The 15,070-nt window shown below is 53.7% G+C and overlaps 1 protein-coding gene and 2 non-coding genes across 3 annotated transcripts in view; 2 read left to right on the top strand and 1 right to left on the bottom strand.

The window, feature by feature from the left end:
- The first annotated feature begins 5,727 nt into the window (after positions 1-5,727).
- On the top strand, positions 5,728-5,799 carry TRNAC-GCA (transfer RNA cysteine (anticodon GCA)). The gene has a single exon. It is a non-coding gene; the product is annotated as a tRNA-Cys (tRNA).
- Positions 5,800-7,133: 1,334 nt separating this feature from the next.
- Positions 7,134-7,205, bottom strand: TRNAC-GCA (transfer RNA cysteine (anticodon GCA)). Its single transcript has one exon. It is a non-coding gene; the product is annotated as a tRNA-Cys (tRNA).
- A 550-nt stretch (positions 7,206-7,755) lies between these two features.
- LASP1 (LIM and SH3 protein 1) overlaps positions 7,756-15,070 on the top strand; it is a 39,011-nt gene continuing 31,696 nt past the window's right edge. The window contains exons 1-2 of the mRNA XM_004591130.3: positions 7,756-7,976; positions 13,946-14,040. Of these exons, the coding sequence (XP_004591187.2) occupies positions 7,908-7,976; positions 13,946-14,040 (164 nt within the window). The 5' untranslated portion in view covers positions 7,756-7,907. The remainder of the gene's footprint in view (positions 7,977-13,945; positions 14,041-15,070) is intronic.

Below are 15,070 nucleotides of genomic sequence, written 5' to 3'. Positions count from 1 at the left end.
ATCCTAAGGGAACTGTTTGGAGCTCATTCTGCCCACACTTCAGGACATGTTCCTTGGGGGAGTCCTATGCAGCACAATCCATTTTAAAATTATGTCTGGGGCCTGGTGGGGTAGCCTAGTTGCTGAAGTCTTCGCCTTAAGCCGGCCGGGATCCCTTATGGGTGCAAGTTCTAATCCTGGCAGCACTGCTTCCCATCCAGCACCCTGCTTGTGGCTTTGGAAAGCCATGGCTGTTGCCATCGTTTGGGGAGTAAGCCAGCAGATGGGAAACGTGCCTCCTTCTTTGTCACTCTGCCTTATCAAATCAACAAACGTGTTTAACTGGAGGGTGGGAGAAGGGCTATGAGAGAAGCAGTTTTCTTAGTTGGGTCTTCTGCCAGCGTCTCCAGAGGAAGAGGTTGATTCTCTTCTCCCAGGCTCCTGGATCCAGCCTCCAGGTCTGTAGACTCGATCTAGTTCCTTCTCCATGCCGCCAAGGTTTGCACTTACTCAAAGGCTGTTGCTACAGCTTGTAGATGGTTTGACCACAACCTCCCATTGCTTAAGCCCCTGGTGTGGCTCCTCTGGTGCTTATCAAACGTAGCTCCAGATGCTTAACACGGTGATGCTGATACTTCCCCAAATGGCCATTCCTTTCCGGGCCTCCCCCCACCCCCGCCACCTTGTCTTTGCTGAGATTGCTGGGCACGCCCTCCAGTGGCATACCTCCTGGCATGCAGCACCACCATATCCTAATGTCTCTTTAGCTGCAGCAGTGGTTCTCAAAGATTTTCATCTTACATCTCTTTACTAAATTATTGAACATCTCAACATACGGGCTATGTCCATTGACGTTTCCAGAATCAAAATAGAGAAATATTTATTTATTGATTGATTGATTTTTATTGGAAAGGCAGATATACGGAGAGGAGGAGAGATAGAGAGGAAGATCTTCCATCCAATGATTCACACCAAGTGACCACAACAGCCACAGGCAGAGAGCTGAATGGAATGCTGGACCACCAGGATTAGAACCAGTCCCCATATGGGATCCCGGTGCATTCAAAGTGTAGTTGTGTTGTTTAGTTGTGTAGTTGTGCAGTTGTGTGTAGTTGTGTAGTTTCATAGTTGTGTACTTTTGTTGTGTAGTTGTGTACTTTTGTTGTGTAGTTATATAGTCTGGATAAGGCGTCAGTACATGGAAGCTCTGTCTGCCTTTCAAATAAAATGGAAAACAAAACAAAACAAAAACACTAAATGTTATGGGTGCAGTTAGTGATAGCCAGCACCCACTGACAGTGGGCAAATGGAATGTGGCAGTGTCCCCTACCCTCTGTCCTGAGGTGGAGCCTGACAGTAATGGAATGTTAATTCCTTCCTCAGCCCACCACCACCTAGATATTCTCTCCTGCCCACCTGTGACTCACCTATCAACTGAGAGGGGATGGTATTGCATTGTTGTATAACCACTCCCCTCGCAAGCCCCTTTAAAAAGCACGTGAAGCAGGGGCTCGCTCTCTTTCTGGTCAGTTGCTTCCGTTGCTCTGGCACCTCAACTCTTGGCTGACCCAGGACAGGTAATCCCCTGAGCATGGTGCCTGTGTTCTGCTTAGTTGGGAAAATGGATATAGCAATCCGTTTTTGTGTTTGTGTTTGTGTGCTGTCACAAGTTCCAGGAGAGGGGAGGCCTGGCAGTAGTGGAATGTGGGCAGAGAAGCCAGGGAAAGGTGAATGTCTGCAGCTTTGTAAGTGTGTCCAGGTTCTTTGTTGCATGTCTCTTAGGATAACTTACATTGTTGGGGAAGTTGGGACATAGGTCTTCAGCTTAACGAATGGACTTGAGGGAAATGACCATTTATTACTCTTGGGGTTATGTTTGGTTGCATTATGACTGGTTGGATTGCCATATAGACTTGTGATTTGCTATTTGTAGTGAGCTCTATCATCAAGCTTGGTTAGTAAAGACTCCTTAATAAACTTTAGACATGTCTGGTGTGATCTCGCTCGCACCCCATAACACTAAAGCTGGGCAGACTGGTGGAGGAAGGCAGCGTGTGGCACTGCAGGTTAAGCCATTGCTTGCGATGGTGGCATTCTATATTGGAGTAGCACTTTGAAACGTAGCTGCTCAGTTTCTGATTCAACTAAAAAATTAAAGTAAATGTATATTTAAAACATTTTTTAAATTTTATATTATTTTACAAACAAACAAACAAAATTTATATCATTTTATGACACAGTAACCCCTCCCCAAGTCCTCCCCCCGTATTACTCTATTTCACTTCCTTTTGGACATCCGTTTTACCTGGCATACCTGTTTGCTTAACCTATTGCGATTAGATAACACACAATCCCTGGAAAGCCCATGCCTGCGTATGCCCATGAAAAGCAGAATGAAATAGAATCTTCATCAGAAAGGCTTTCTATTTTGTTTCAAGTACTGTAGGGATTGCATTGTAACTGTTTTTAGTGATAGATGTACACTGGATTTCCTCAGTCTTGGGATTTCCTGTTTTGCCTTTTTAAAGATTTATTTATTTTTATAGCAAAGTCAGATATACAGAGAGGAGGAGAGACAGAGACGAAGATCTAAGGTGAGGACTTCAGCTGCTAGGCACAGCACTGGGCCCTCTGTTTTGCCCTTTGAACCCCCTGCTGGAAGGAGAGGAGATTACAGCTTAAATGTAGCATTCTTCTGTGTCTCTTCTGTATATCTGACTTTTCAATAAAAATAAATACATCTTTTTTTAAAAAAATGGTAGCATTCCTCACCAGCTGCTATGCCCAGTGATTGAGGCTAGTCTGATAACTGCACTAAATGACTTCAAATTTTCTGCAGTCATACTGATAAATCAAGAGAAAATTACAGAATTAATCCAGACATAGACACCGAGAGAGGAGGGAAAAGTCCACTCTGAGCCAGGCTGAACAGTCCAACAGCATCTCAAGAGATGCCTCCCTCCCACCTCTGTAACCCTCTATCTCCAGCCTCTGAGGAGTCTTCCAGCCCCCTTCCCACAGTACCTGCCTGCAATTTGAATTGCGAGAAACCCACAGCCCTGCTGCTTTGTACACCTCTCGGAAGCTCTCCTGCTCTGCATGTTTCCACTGTTAGCCTTAGAATCTCTATTTCTCCAGCCCAACTGCAAGACCCCTCAGCGCAGGGATCATGTCACATTATTTTTTCTATTCCCTGAAGTGTTCTGTGCAGTGCTTGATCCGTTGTTAAGTCCTTGCTCACCAAACTGCAGCCTAACTTCAGCTCGACTGTGCAGTCCCTCCTAGCCTGCTCCCAGGAGCTGAATGTTGTTAAGGAAAAATGCACACGTTTGTGTCATTCCACCAAACTCAGATGGATTTCTGCCTTGCATTCCTGCACCCCTGCCCAAATACCATCACTTTCCCACTCTCCATAATAACGATCACACACTTTCTCCTGTCTCACTTCCTCCTTATTTATTCTCATCTCTTCACTCCCCCAACTCAGAAACTTGCTTCCTCTGTTTTGGGGAAAATAGAATTACCTGATTAGAGTGTGGTGCTCATAAATGGTTAACAAGTCACTCTGGGGGGGGATTTTTTTTTTTTTTTTTTAGCATTTGCCAATTTCAGTGGTGTGAATACACCCACCTGCTGATTGCGAGATATCAAAGGGAAGTCAACTGGTTTAAAAATATCCCTAAATGTAGTCATAAGTTCTTGCAAGCCAGTTTGAACCAAATCCAGCATGCTTTGGAGATCAAATACCTCTTCATCATCAACTGTTCCCATACGTCGGTGATTTCTCAAAATACATGTCACTGGCTTAAACCCAGAGCTCCCAAATTATCTGGATCTTTCCAGTTTCGGATCTGCTCAGTTGTGCTCATTGTGGCCGTTTGGGGAGTCAGCCAGCAAATGGAACATCCATCTCTCTGTCTCTCCTTCTTTTTCTTCTTTTTCTTTTTTTAAAGATTTATTTATTTTTATTGGAAAGTCAGATATACAGAGAAGAGGAGAGACAGAGAGGAAGATCTTCCATCTGATGATTCACTCCCCAAGCGGCTGCAACGGCCAAAGCTGAGCTGATCCAAAGCCAGGAGCCAGGAGCTCTTCCAGGTCGCCCATTGCAGGTGCAGGGTCCCAAGATTTGGTCTGTCCTCAACTGCTTTCCCAGGACCCCAAACAGGACTGGATGGGAAGCAGCACTGCCAGGATTAGTCCCAGCGTGTTCAAGGCAAGGACTTTAGCTGCTAGGGCACTGCGCTGGGCCCCTGTCTTTTTTTCTCTGTAAATTCTGCCTTTCAAATAATAATTAAATAAATCTAAAAAAATTAAAATCCAGAATTAGGATCCATGCGATAGCTCAGTAGCTAAATCCTTACCTTGCTAAGCACCAGGATCCCATATGGGCAATGGTTCATATCCTGGCTGCTCCACTTCCTATCCAGCTCCCTGCTTGTGGCCTGGGAAAGCAGTCAAGAAGGCCCAAAGCTTTGGGACCCTGCACCCACGTGGGAGACCTGGAGGAAGAAGTTCCTGGCTCCTGGTTTTGGATTGGCACAGCTCCGGCCGTTGTGCTCACTTGGGGAGTGAATCCTTGGACGGAAGATCTTTCTCTCTATCTCTTTTCCTCTCTACATATCTGACTTTGTAATAAAAATATATAATCAAAAAAAAGAGAAGGGGGCTGGCTGTGGGGGCAGGGGTCCAGCAGGGTTTGAGTTGCCTGGCCTGGGTCCTTAGGCCTGCTGGTGTGGTGGGTGCTGGGTCCGTGAGCCCTGGGTGTGGGGACCAGCGGGACTTGGGTCAGGTGCCTTGGGACACCAATGGTGCTTGGGGAAGCTCCCTGGCCACCTGGGGGCACACATGTGGAGACTTGGTGTGTGAGCTTATAGGGATCTGGGGACGGCACAGGTGGGGTGTGTGGGGACCTGACATCTCAGGTCCAGGATTGGTGGTCTGGTATGGAGTGCATGTGTCAGAACTGGGCCCCCTCTGTGGAAAAGACGAAGCAATGGATGACTGGCCCAGATGCACATGGAGGATACGGCCGCACATTGGGGCCTGCAGAGGACATTTGGTATCATAGCAGAGGAAAGAGGACAGAACAAATTGGACAACTACCCCAGCCAAACTATGACAGCAAATATCTGGATGAATGAAGACTCTAAGTTCAACTATGTCAGCCAATGAACATTGGAAGGAACATTACTCTTGGATCAGCAAGATCAATAGCATTGCAGAACTATTGAAACCACTTGGGCGGAACTCTGGGAGCATGCCCCACACCTGGGACCCCGGGTTGATACCGGGTGGTCGCTCCCCAACCCTGCGGATGGGAGGCTGGGTAAGGCTTCTCCCCTTGTCTCCTTCCTTGCCCCTGATGCAGAAAGAGGAAAGAGAAAATTTGGAAAGAAACAAAGATTAATTAATTAATTAATAAGAAAGAAGAGAAGGGGGCCACTGCATTGCTAGCCAGGAAGGTGTCTTTTTAGTTCTTGCATTCTTCTTGGAAATTCTCTGGGGAATGATTCTCTATCCAGGTTTTCAACAGGTTATTTTCTGGTAGAGAAGAGAGGAATACCTATATTCATGTGTTTTAAGATCATTGCTTTTTTTTTTTAGTTGATTTTTTTGTTTCATGTCTCCCTAGTGGTAAAATCAAGCATTATCTAACAAAGATACTGATTTTGAAGAATTACACATTTTTTACTGGGAAAACTTTGTTGTCATTAGTGAAAGTATTTATCCCTTTCTTACCAGCAGGGGGGTATAGCTCAGTGGTAGAGCATTTGACTGCAGATCAAGAGGTCCCCGGTTCAAATCCGGGTGCCCCCTTGTTGAAATCTTAGTTTTTCAATAAATACATAATTCAGAATCATTTGAAGGTACAGTAGGACCCTTCTCTGGATCATACCACACATTCCTCTCTACCCTTACAGCCGACCACATAGAAACTAGGGGATGCATTGGCTGAGTGTCAGTTGCATCCTGGTTTGGGGTTTAAAAAAAAGAGGATTAATAAGGTTATGAGTTTTCACATAATATTTTCCTAGTTCCTAACTTGACTCAGAAGCCTAGGAGAATGAATCCAAATCTGAGGCTTACATACCCCAGAAGTTCAACAGGGAAGGCACAGATGGAAGATAAAGGCTAAAAGGCTTGGAGTCTCCTTTAAGCTCAAGGGCAAGCTTTGGCCTTAGGACCCCAGGTGGCAGGCTCCAGGTCCTGGTTACTTTCCGAGGCTGGCCTCTGTAGCAGCAGTGCCATCTCCGTGTCCAGGCCCCAGCTGGGGAAAAAATGAGCTAGAGTGTTACTCCCAGGGGGAAATGACACAATCAGATTCCGGGTCTAAAATACCGCAACTGCCCCCTGACCCAAGCTGAATGCCTCTCCCTTTCGCTTTTATTTTTCCTTTTTTTGGGCAAAGCCTAGCGGAGCGGGGCCGCCTTTCACTTCTCTCCCTTTCACAGTGGTTTCCTCCAGCCCCGAAACCATCACCCCCAGTGACGCAGCAGAGGCTCTTTGTCCCCTTTAGGTTATAAAACTCGCTGTCCTTTTACTATTAGTTTAGTGATTCCCAAAGTGTGCGCTCCCCTCCCCTTTGCCCCAGCCCGCGGTGCGAATTCCCAGGGCCGGAAACCGGGGGTGTTTGGTTATACAAACCCTCGGGTCATTTGGACGCACCCCAAAGTGTGAAAATCCCTGTGTTCCTTCTTGGCAGAACACTGAATGAGTGCAGCGGTGTGTGCCAGGGCTGTCACTCCATCTGGCACTCCACGCGCGTCAGGAGCAACAGAAAAGCACACCCGCGGCCTCGGTAATAAAGTTTAAGTTGGAACTGTGTGTTTGCGGCTTGCTCTCCGCACTCCTTCCCGCCCCAGCTCCCCCATGCTTCTACGGAGGCAGAACGCTTGAGGCAGTCACCCTGTCCCCAAATCTGTCACCTCGGGGTGCCTGGGCCACGCGCCTAGCCACTCTTCCTCCTTCCTTTCGACACAAAGTGAAACGGAGAGCTCTCAGCTAAGGTTAGAAAACGAAAAAGGGATTGCTTTTTAGGTTTTGTCCGTTCCTAAGTCAGGACCCGACATAGCAGTCAAGAACGAAAACTGGACCACAGACAGTGAGTGAGGAGGAAAAAAAAATCAGCAAGAAAAGAAAAAAACCTAACCAGGGGGCACCCGGATTTGAACCGGGGACCTCTTGATCTGCAGTCAAATGCTCTACCACTGAGCTATACCCCCGTGCCGGAACTGTGGTTACAGGCAGCTCTTTTGAGTTTTTGACGTGGTCGCCGTTAGACTTAGGCAGGAAGGAGGAGGAAAGACTCGCAGGAGCAAAGAGGGCCGCGCTGAAGGCCGAGGGTGCCCTGCTCCTCGGATTCCGGGGTTGGGGCTGGACCAGGGCTCCGAGGTGCCCAGTCCGGGAGGAAACGACGGGTCCGCCCTGCAAACGTGGGCCAGGGCGTGGGGGAGACGAGCGCTCGTGGGCGGGCCGGGGGGCTCCCGTCCTGCCCGCAGCTGCACGCCTGGTCCCGACCCGTGGAAGGTGCTCGAAGCAGGCGCATCTGTTCGGGCGTCCGGGACGGGCTCCAACCGCATCCTGGACGGTGCTCCCAGCATCAGGTCCAGCGTGGACAGCGCGGCCCAGCGGCCACAGCCACGCTCCTCCTGCCCGGCGCCGCCCCCGCGCCGCCCGTGGAGCGCGCCCGGCCGCGCGCGCCCCTGCCCGCGCCCGCCGCGCGTCCCCGCTCCGGCCCCTCCTCCCCGCCGTGTTTATTAGGGGAAGGAGGGCGGAGGCGGAGGCCAGTTCCCCAGCTCCAGCCGCCTGCGCTGCCGCCGCCCGTGCAGTGGCAGCCGCGGCCGCCTCCTGTGTGCTCGCCGCGGGGGAAAAGAGGACGCGCGCGAGCCAGCCCGGGCGTCCCCGCCCAGCCTAACCCCGCAGCCATGAACCCCAACTGCGCCCGGTGCGGCAAGATCGTGTACCCCACGGAGAAGGTGAACTGTCTGGATAAGGTGAGCCCGGGACGACCAGCCCTGTCTGCGCCGGGCTGCGATTTGGGGGGTTGTGGGGGGAGAGCAGGGAAGGGGCCGGGTCTGGGGCGCCTCATCCCCGCCGCGATCTCGGGGTCGAAGGCAAGGGAGGGCGGGCAGTGTCCTCAGGGGTGTGGGGACGGACAGACCCCTCTCCCCAACCCCCCCACTCTGGAGAGCGGGAGGTTCAGGGCGAGGCGAGAGATCCACGCGTGGCGGATGCCCGGGAAAGGGTGGGCTGTGCACGCCGGACTTGGGCGGGCGCGGGAGGAGCGGGGACCCCAGGCCCTCCGGGGGGCGCGCGTTGGGGGTTCGAGGAGGGGTGCAGTCCCGCCCCCTAGGGCCGGAGGAGTGCGAGGAGACGGCCGCTCCCTCTCCCCGCCGCGCCGAGCGCCAAGTAGGCGGAAGCGCGGGGGAGGGGGCGGGGCAGCGCCCGGGGGCCCGGCAGAGCTGGCCGGGGCGGCCGGCCTTCCTGCCCCTTCCTTCTGGGGGCTGCTGGAGAGGCGGGGGTCGGCGGCTGCCACGTCTGGTAGCGGGGCTTCCGCGGCAGGACGGAACCCCCCACTGCAACCTTCCCCCGTTTTTCAAACGCCCTGCATCCCGTTAGTGGTTTAGCAGTTTGGAGGTGGGGTCCGCGCAGACCTCCTCTCCAGCTTCCCCACCCCCCACCTCAGATTCCAAGCCTACTCCCGCTGCTGGGTGGCCCAGCCGCAGTCGGGCGTTGAGGGGACCGGGACGGGGTGGGGGGGGGGGGTGCCTCGCAGAGAGCTGAAATTGTGCTGGGCCTAGAGACCGGCTTGCAGAACAAAGAGCCGAACTTTATAAAGCCGGTTTCTCCATCGGAGGGTGGGGTTGGCTGAGTTCGGGAGGAAGCCCCACCGAGGGAGAGGTGTTGGGGTGGGAGGGGAGGGCGGCTTTTTTAGAATTCACTGTCCCCTAGGGACCCGTACACGCCCACCCGCCCGTGCTGGACGAGTTCATCTGCTTGCCATTCTTCTTGGGGGTGGGAGGCATTGAATAGAGCTGGGTATTTCCAGCACACTTTGGGGTAATCTGCCTGTGTTATAAGACCAAGGCCAGTGACCACTGGGTACCCTCCTCAGTTTGGAGGGGAGACCTCTGCTTTCCTCCTCTTCCTCCTCTTGCCTGCCATCCACCACCCAGAGCTGGCTTCAGGTGGGAACATTTCCTCCTCTGTCTAACTGGCAAGAGTGCAGAGACCCTGGGTCAGGGTCATGGCTCACCCGGGCCAGGTTTTGAGTGGGAAAGGGTAGTTCCTGGGATACTTTGTTTCCAATCTCCTGCTCCCCCCTTGGGGTTGATAACTTTCTCTGTGACTTTCTGCCTCTGAGTCAGGGTGAGGCCACAGGTGGAGGTGGAGCTTCTGAACCATACTTGAACTTGCTCTTCCCGGAAGGGGACAGTTGTGTCCTGTAGGGAGGAGGGATCTGTTGGGGGCACAGGGAAGGTGCTAGCTTCTGGAAGGCAAGACTTGATCTTGGAGCTCCGGAGGCAGGAGGAGCAGTCTCCCCTTGAAGGGGTTTACGGGGCGGTCTGGGTTCTTGCCTTTTCCTGGAGAGTTTGTTCTCTCCAGCCTGAGTTTCCCCGTGCTGTTCTTCTTCATCGTCCTACTTAGGACTTTGGCCGGTACAAGGCTGACGTAAGCCAGAGCTTACGGAAGGATTGCTTGACTCTGGCGTTGGGAGGCTTGGTCCCCCCAGTTCCAGGTCTGCTCCCATCAGTTTTATGAATGGCTTTTGGGCCTCAGTATTCACTGTCAGATGGGTGTGCTGATGTCATTTCCTTGCGTAGGGGAGCAGTGCACTAAAGTGCCTGCCAGAGTGCCTGGAAGGGGTGTGTCTAGGCCATGGGCCGGCCTTCTATGATGCTATCTCCAGCCCACAGCACTTCCCTTAGACTAGGAAGACCTTGGGTGTTGGGTGTCCTAAGGGAGAGGGGCTGGGATCCTGTACCTACCCTCCAGGTGCCCTTCCCAGTCAGTCTCTTGTGCTGTGTGGAAGAGAAGTATGCCTTTCTCTGTGTGCTGCCCTGGAAAGTGGGAGTTGGTGATTGTTCCTTGCTTTTACAGCAGGAAGTGGATCAGAGAGGCCCCACCTCCCCGCACTGTGCAACTGATCTGGACTATCCAGGTACCCCGCCTCTTCCTCCCCGGTGTTTCCAGCAGGAAGGATAGCCACCTGGACAAGGGACCTGGTGCCCCAGGATGCTGGGCTGGCACCTGGGACAGGGAAACCCTGTCGCAAAGGCAGGGCTGTTGACTAGCTTCCCAAACAAAGCAAAAACCAGATCTGACTCACCTGTCATTCAGCCAGTGGCCAGGGCACAGGCTGTGCGTCCTTGTCCTGAGTCTTGTTTCCCTAAAGCGTAGATGGGTGAGTGCCCTGACACTTCTGTGGGCCCCCTGCCCCCAGCCTCCAGCGTACAGTGTGCTCCGCTCTGCGCAAGTTGCTGCGGAGGGCATTTGAGGAAGGAGGTCGAGGTTTGCCTTTCCAGAGGACTTCTGGGATTATCGGGGGGAGGGGAGAATCGGGGTGACCTCATTTGCTCATTCATTCAACAAATATTTGTTCAACACCTCCTTTGTATCTGGAGACCAGCCGCGTCAAGATTGGCCGCATGGTCCCCTCTGGCTTGCTTCCTGGCCTTCTGCAAGCAGGCAGAGACATTGAGGAAGAGCGGAGGATTGGTCTGCTACCGCTTCCTCTGGAATCCTCCATTACGAGGGCCTCTGTGCTGCTGCTACTTGGCCAAGCATCTTTCTCCCTTCCAGGGACAAAACCCTTGCCATGTAGGTACCCATTTCTGAGCTGAAGGACCACTCGGTCAGCTCGTGCCATCCCTGCACCGTGGCCAACGCTCAGGGCGAAGTGCCCGGTGTAGGCTTCACAGCAGCCTCCTGAGGCAGGAGTGGCTGCACGTGTCAATGATCAGCCCTGCACACACACAGACATGGTGAGGCTCCACCAGGAGCCAGAGCTGGAATTCACATTCACAGGCCTTCCTGCTATCTGGGGGAATGCTCCAGGGCCAGATTCTTGGAGGGCACTGGGGAAGTGGAGGTGCAGTAAAAATCCCTGCCTTGAAGCCAGTGACCCAGGTGGCCAACAGAGCCTGGCTTGTGACCTGGCTGGGGCAGGGTGGGGCCTAGAGGTGGGTGCAAGGGAAGCTGTAACCCTGGGCAACAGAAAGGGAAGGTCTCATACTCTAAGTCTGAGTCACCGCCAGTCCTGGCAGCCAGGGTGCATAGGACAAGGTACCAGCCTGTCGGGGCACAGTGACCTGAAGCATAACACTATTCCTTCCTTTCCCCAACACCCGCCTCCACCCCAGAACCCTGGAGGAACAGGGGCTGGCCCAGGCCTCACCTTGCAGAGGGGCACCCCTGCAGGGCTTTCTGTCTGGCTGAATGGGTCTCAGCAAGTAAGGGAAAGCCCTGGAGCCTGCGGGTGCTCTGGCTGCACTGGACTCTTCCCTGCCTGGGGCAGAGAACATAAAGTGGCTGAGGATCCTGGGAGGGGGATGAGGGAGGGCAGGCTTGTTCTGTCCACCTCTTTCTGTACTGATTGGGCCTGGGCAGGTTCTCTCCTCCTGGGGTCCTGGTGGCCTGTCCAGCCCTGGCTCCCAGGGTGTGTTGAGTGGTTATTTTCTTGCTTCCCCAAAGAGGCAGCTGCTGTGATGTTCTTGACCCTGATCTTCAGAGAGGAGAGGAGAGGGACCCTCTGCCAGCTATTATTCTGGGTACCCCCATCCCCCCAGCACTCTTCCCTGAGATATTGCTGTTTGTCCCACTCTGCAGAAGTGGAGACTGTCATTGCTTACTCCTTGTTTCCATTTCCTGCCCCCTGAGTCTCCTGTGGGAAGAGGTGGCTGTGCTTCCTAACCTGGCCTCTGATGTTTCTGGCTGAGTGCAGGGCGGGAGTTCAGGGAGTGAGGAGCATCCTGGGGTGGGCTGGAAAAGGGCTCCTGACAAAAGTGGGCACTAACCCCATGGAGAGGGCTGTGGAACTCCTGCACCCCAAGCTTACTCCCAGGGCCTTGGCTCCAGGCTGGAACACTGCCGGTTCCCGCCCCCCAGGGGATCAAGACTCCGAGGTCCCCAGTGGTGGCAGAGTGTGCACTGTGTGTGTGTGTGCGCGTGTGTGCGCGTTCGCACGATGTATGTGAGTCTGCGTGTATGTGAGAAAGTGGGTCATGGTCTGGATTCTGGGGAATGTTTTTCCTGGCAGGCCCCTGTGGGCTGGTGGGGGGAGGCGGGGGCCCAGGCAGGGGCCCGTGCCGCTGAGCAGGCAGAGGCCGGCAGACTGGCTGGTGACACCACTGTGGGGCACTCTGTAAAGAGTGGATGGGTCCAGGTTTGGATGGGGACAGGACTACCCAGTTGTTCTTTCTCAGCACTAGGTTTCCTTTGGGTCTCCTGACTGGGGCACAGTCCAGTTTGGGGGGGCTGTCCTTTAAGTGGACCCTGTCCACATTTGGCCAAGGTGGGTCATTGGGGGAGGGAGTGGATCCCGCTATTCTTGAACCACCTCTTGGTTTATAATCACTTTTTGAGAGATGCTGTCTTAAGGGGAATTCCTTGACTGTTAGCTGAGAATCAGCCCCAGGGCTGGGCGCCTCTGCCCCACACCCTGGGCCCCTCTGTCCTCACCCTGGGCCCTTGCCTGCCTCTGATCTCTGGTGGAGGCCAGGAGTATCTCTAGACACTGCTGGGAAATGGGACTGTAACACCAGGCAGGCTGGGTCCCTGTAGCTGGACCTCTGGCTGGGGCTGACCCTGGGGTCTCCTAGGCTGCTGGGGTCAGGGAGGATTCTTGATACCTTACTTGCCTGGGCTTGTGACAGAGGCAGCCCTGTGGCATCCCCTCTCCTGCCCTTGTCCCTTTCATTGATGGCTGAGTTCTGGGTCCCTGGGTTTTGCAGAGTTTTAACCTGCCCCTCTTTCTGGCATATATGCCTGGGGCTGTGGTCTGGCACCCTGAAGCCTCACCTGTACCTCTGGCACACAGAGCCCCCAGGGTGAGCTGTTGGTCTGCACTTGTGGCCAGGGTGTGCACCTGCCGTGCCCGGCATGCAATACTGAGTGTTCAGCAAGGCCAAACATGGTACTGAAGGCTTTGCAGGTGATTTCTTATCAGTCATTCACCTTCCTAGGAGAGAAGCCTTGGGTTCTGTCCATTCTGCCTGCGGGAACATGGGCTTGGAGGGGCAGGGCCTGTCCAGAGTCATCCAACCCCTGGGGCTCCCTCTTCCCAGGCGTTGCAGCAAAGCTCTCAGGTCCTCTGTGGTGCCCAGAGGAGGGTGGAGATGTGTATGTGTGCTTTCCCAGCCTGGATCACCCACCCCAGGCTGGTCTCCCACAGGAAGTGGAGGCACTAGGCTGGAGCACATCTTGTAGGATCAGGTTGCAGGGGCTGGGACTGCCTGGGTTCTGGGCTCATGGGTGTGGAGGCTGGGCCCTCCTGGGGCCATAGGAGGCTACAGGAGCAACCCCTTGGCATTCACCAGCTGCTTCTTAGCAACCCTGGGGCTGCTTTGCATGAGCAATGAGGCCTGTCCAGTTGAACGGCCTTGGGAGTTAGGAGTTGGAAGGGGTGGGCCAGAAATGACCCTCTGGAGGCTGCCTTCCCCCTTCCCAACATTGGGCACTCCCTGCTGGGCCCCTTTCCTCCTGCTGACAGCTCTCTGGGCAGCTGAAAGAGTGGGACGGGAGAGTGGGGGTCGGGGCTTTGACCTGAGTGGCCCCCAGCTCACTTGGTTGGGCGGTGAATGGGGGGCAGGGAGGTGCTGCTAATATGTCCTCCCTCCACTAGAACTGAGGACCTAGGGTCGTCCCCAGGGTGGAGTCCTTCTGAGTGTCCCCAGGGCCTGAACCCTGCTTCTGAAGTCCTGGTCTCTGACGGATCTGCTCCTCCCTCTGTCTTGGTCCCCAGTTCTGGCATAAAGCATGCTTCCATTGCGAGACGTGCAAGATGACTTTGAACATGAAGAACTACAAGGGCTATGAGAAGAAGCCCTACTGCAATGCGTGAGTCCTAGCCTGGGCAGTGGTGGTGGGGGAGTGCTGGACGGGCCCATTGGCTTCCTCTCCCCAGGGCTCCCTTCCCTACCTGATAATCACAAGGTGACCTTGGCCAGCACTTGCACACCAGACGATACAGATAAGCACATTTTGTCCTTAAGACAACTGGAGGGAATCAAGGGCTATTGTTATTCCCTCTGTTTTATGAATGGGGAAACTGAGGCTTGAGGGAAGAGAATGTTGGCTTTCCGAAGGTCAGATGACAAAAGAGCAAGGATGATTTTTGCGATGAACCAGGTTCGCTTGCTGAGAATCACCTCCCCCGCTGCGGTCTCTCTAGGATCAGCGTCCAGCCTTGTTCCTGTGTCTAGAGTTGGTTGGGGGCTTTGTCCTCCCTCACATAGCCATTCTTCATTGGTTTCCCTGTAATGGTAGTTGACACATTCCTCCTTTGCCTAGCCCCTCCTTCTTGGTCCCTGCAAGAAAGTTCTGGAATCCTGGCTCCAGCCCTTCTGAGGTCATGGCTGAAGAGGTGGGGGATAGCGTGAAATGTGCCTTGCAAGGTGGCTGAGTGTAGTTAGCTTAGTCCGTGGGCTTTTGGCTCTGGGACCTGTTGTCTGGTTAACGTGTTGGGGGGTGGTTGGGTGGGGAGGTCCCAGCTGGACTGCCACACAGTGCCACACCTTCCTTCTTCAAGGTGATCTTGTAGTCCATACCAGGTCCACAGCCCTTGGGACCTCAGGCCAACTCCTGCAGCCTGGGGGAGTTTCAAAAGGTCAAGTCATTTGCAAGCAGGTATAAGAGATAATTTAGGATCCAGCATGGGTCTGGTTTCTGTTTTTTGTTTTTGAATTCTCAGGCCAGAGGCTCTCTGCAGACAAAGCTTACCCAGGAAGGGAGATTAGAACTTTCTGTAGAAGGGGCTATGACTGAAGCCCCTTGGGAAGGCTGTCTGACTCTGTCCACTCCCACTTCCCAGCTGACCCAGCTGCCCCATCCCTCTGGGGCTGAATCGTTTATGCCCACCTGCTGCTCT

Source organism: Ochotona princeps, chromosome 17 (genome assembly GCF_030435755.1).
Source record: "Ochotona princeps isolate mOchPri1 chromosome 17, mOchPri1.hap1, whole genome shotgun sequence".
NCBI classification, from domain to species: domain Eukaryota; kingdom Metazoa; phylum Chordata; class Mammalia; order Lagomorpha; family Ochotonidae; genus Ochotona; species Ochotona princeps.
Note: the sequence above shows the minus strand (reverse complement) of the source record. Positions and strands in the feature narration are given on the sequence as shown.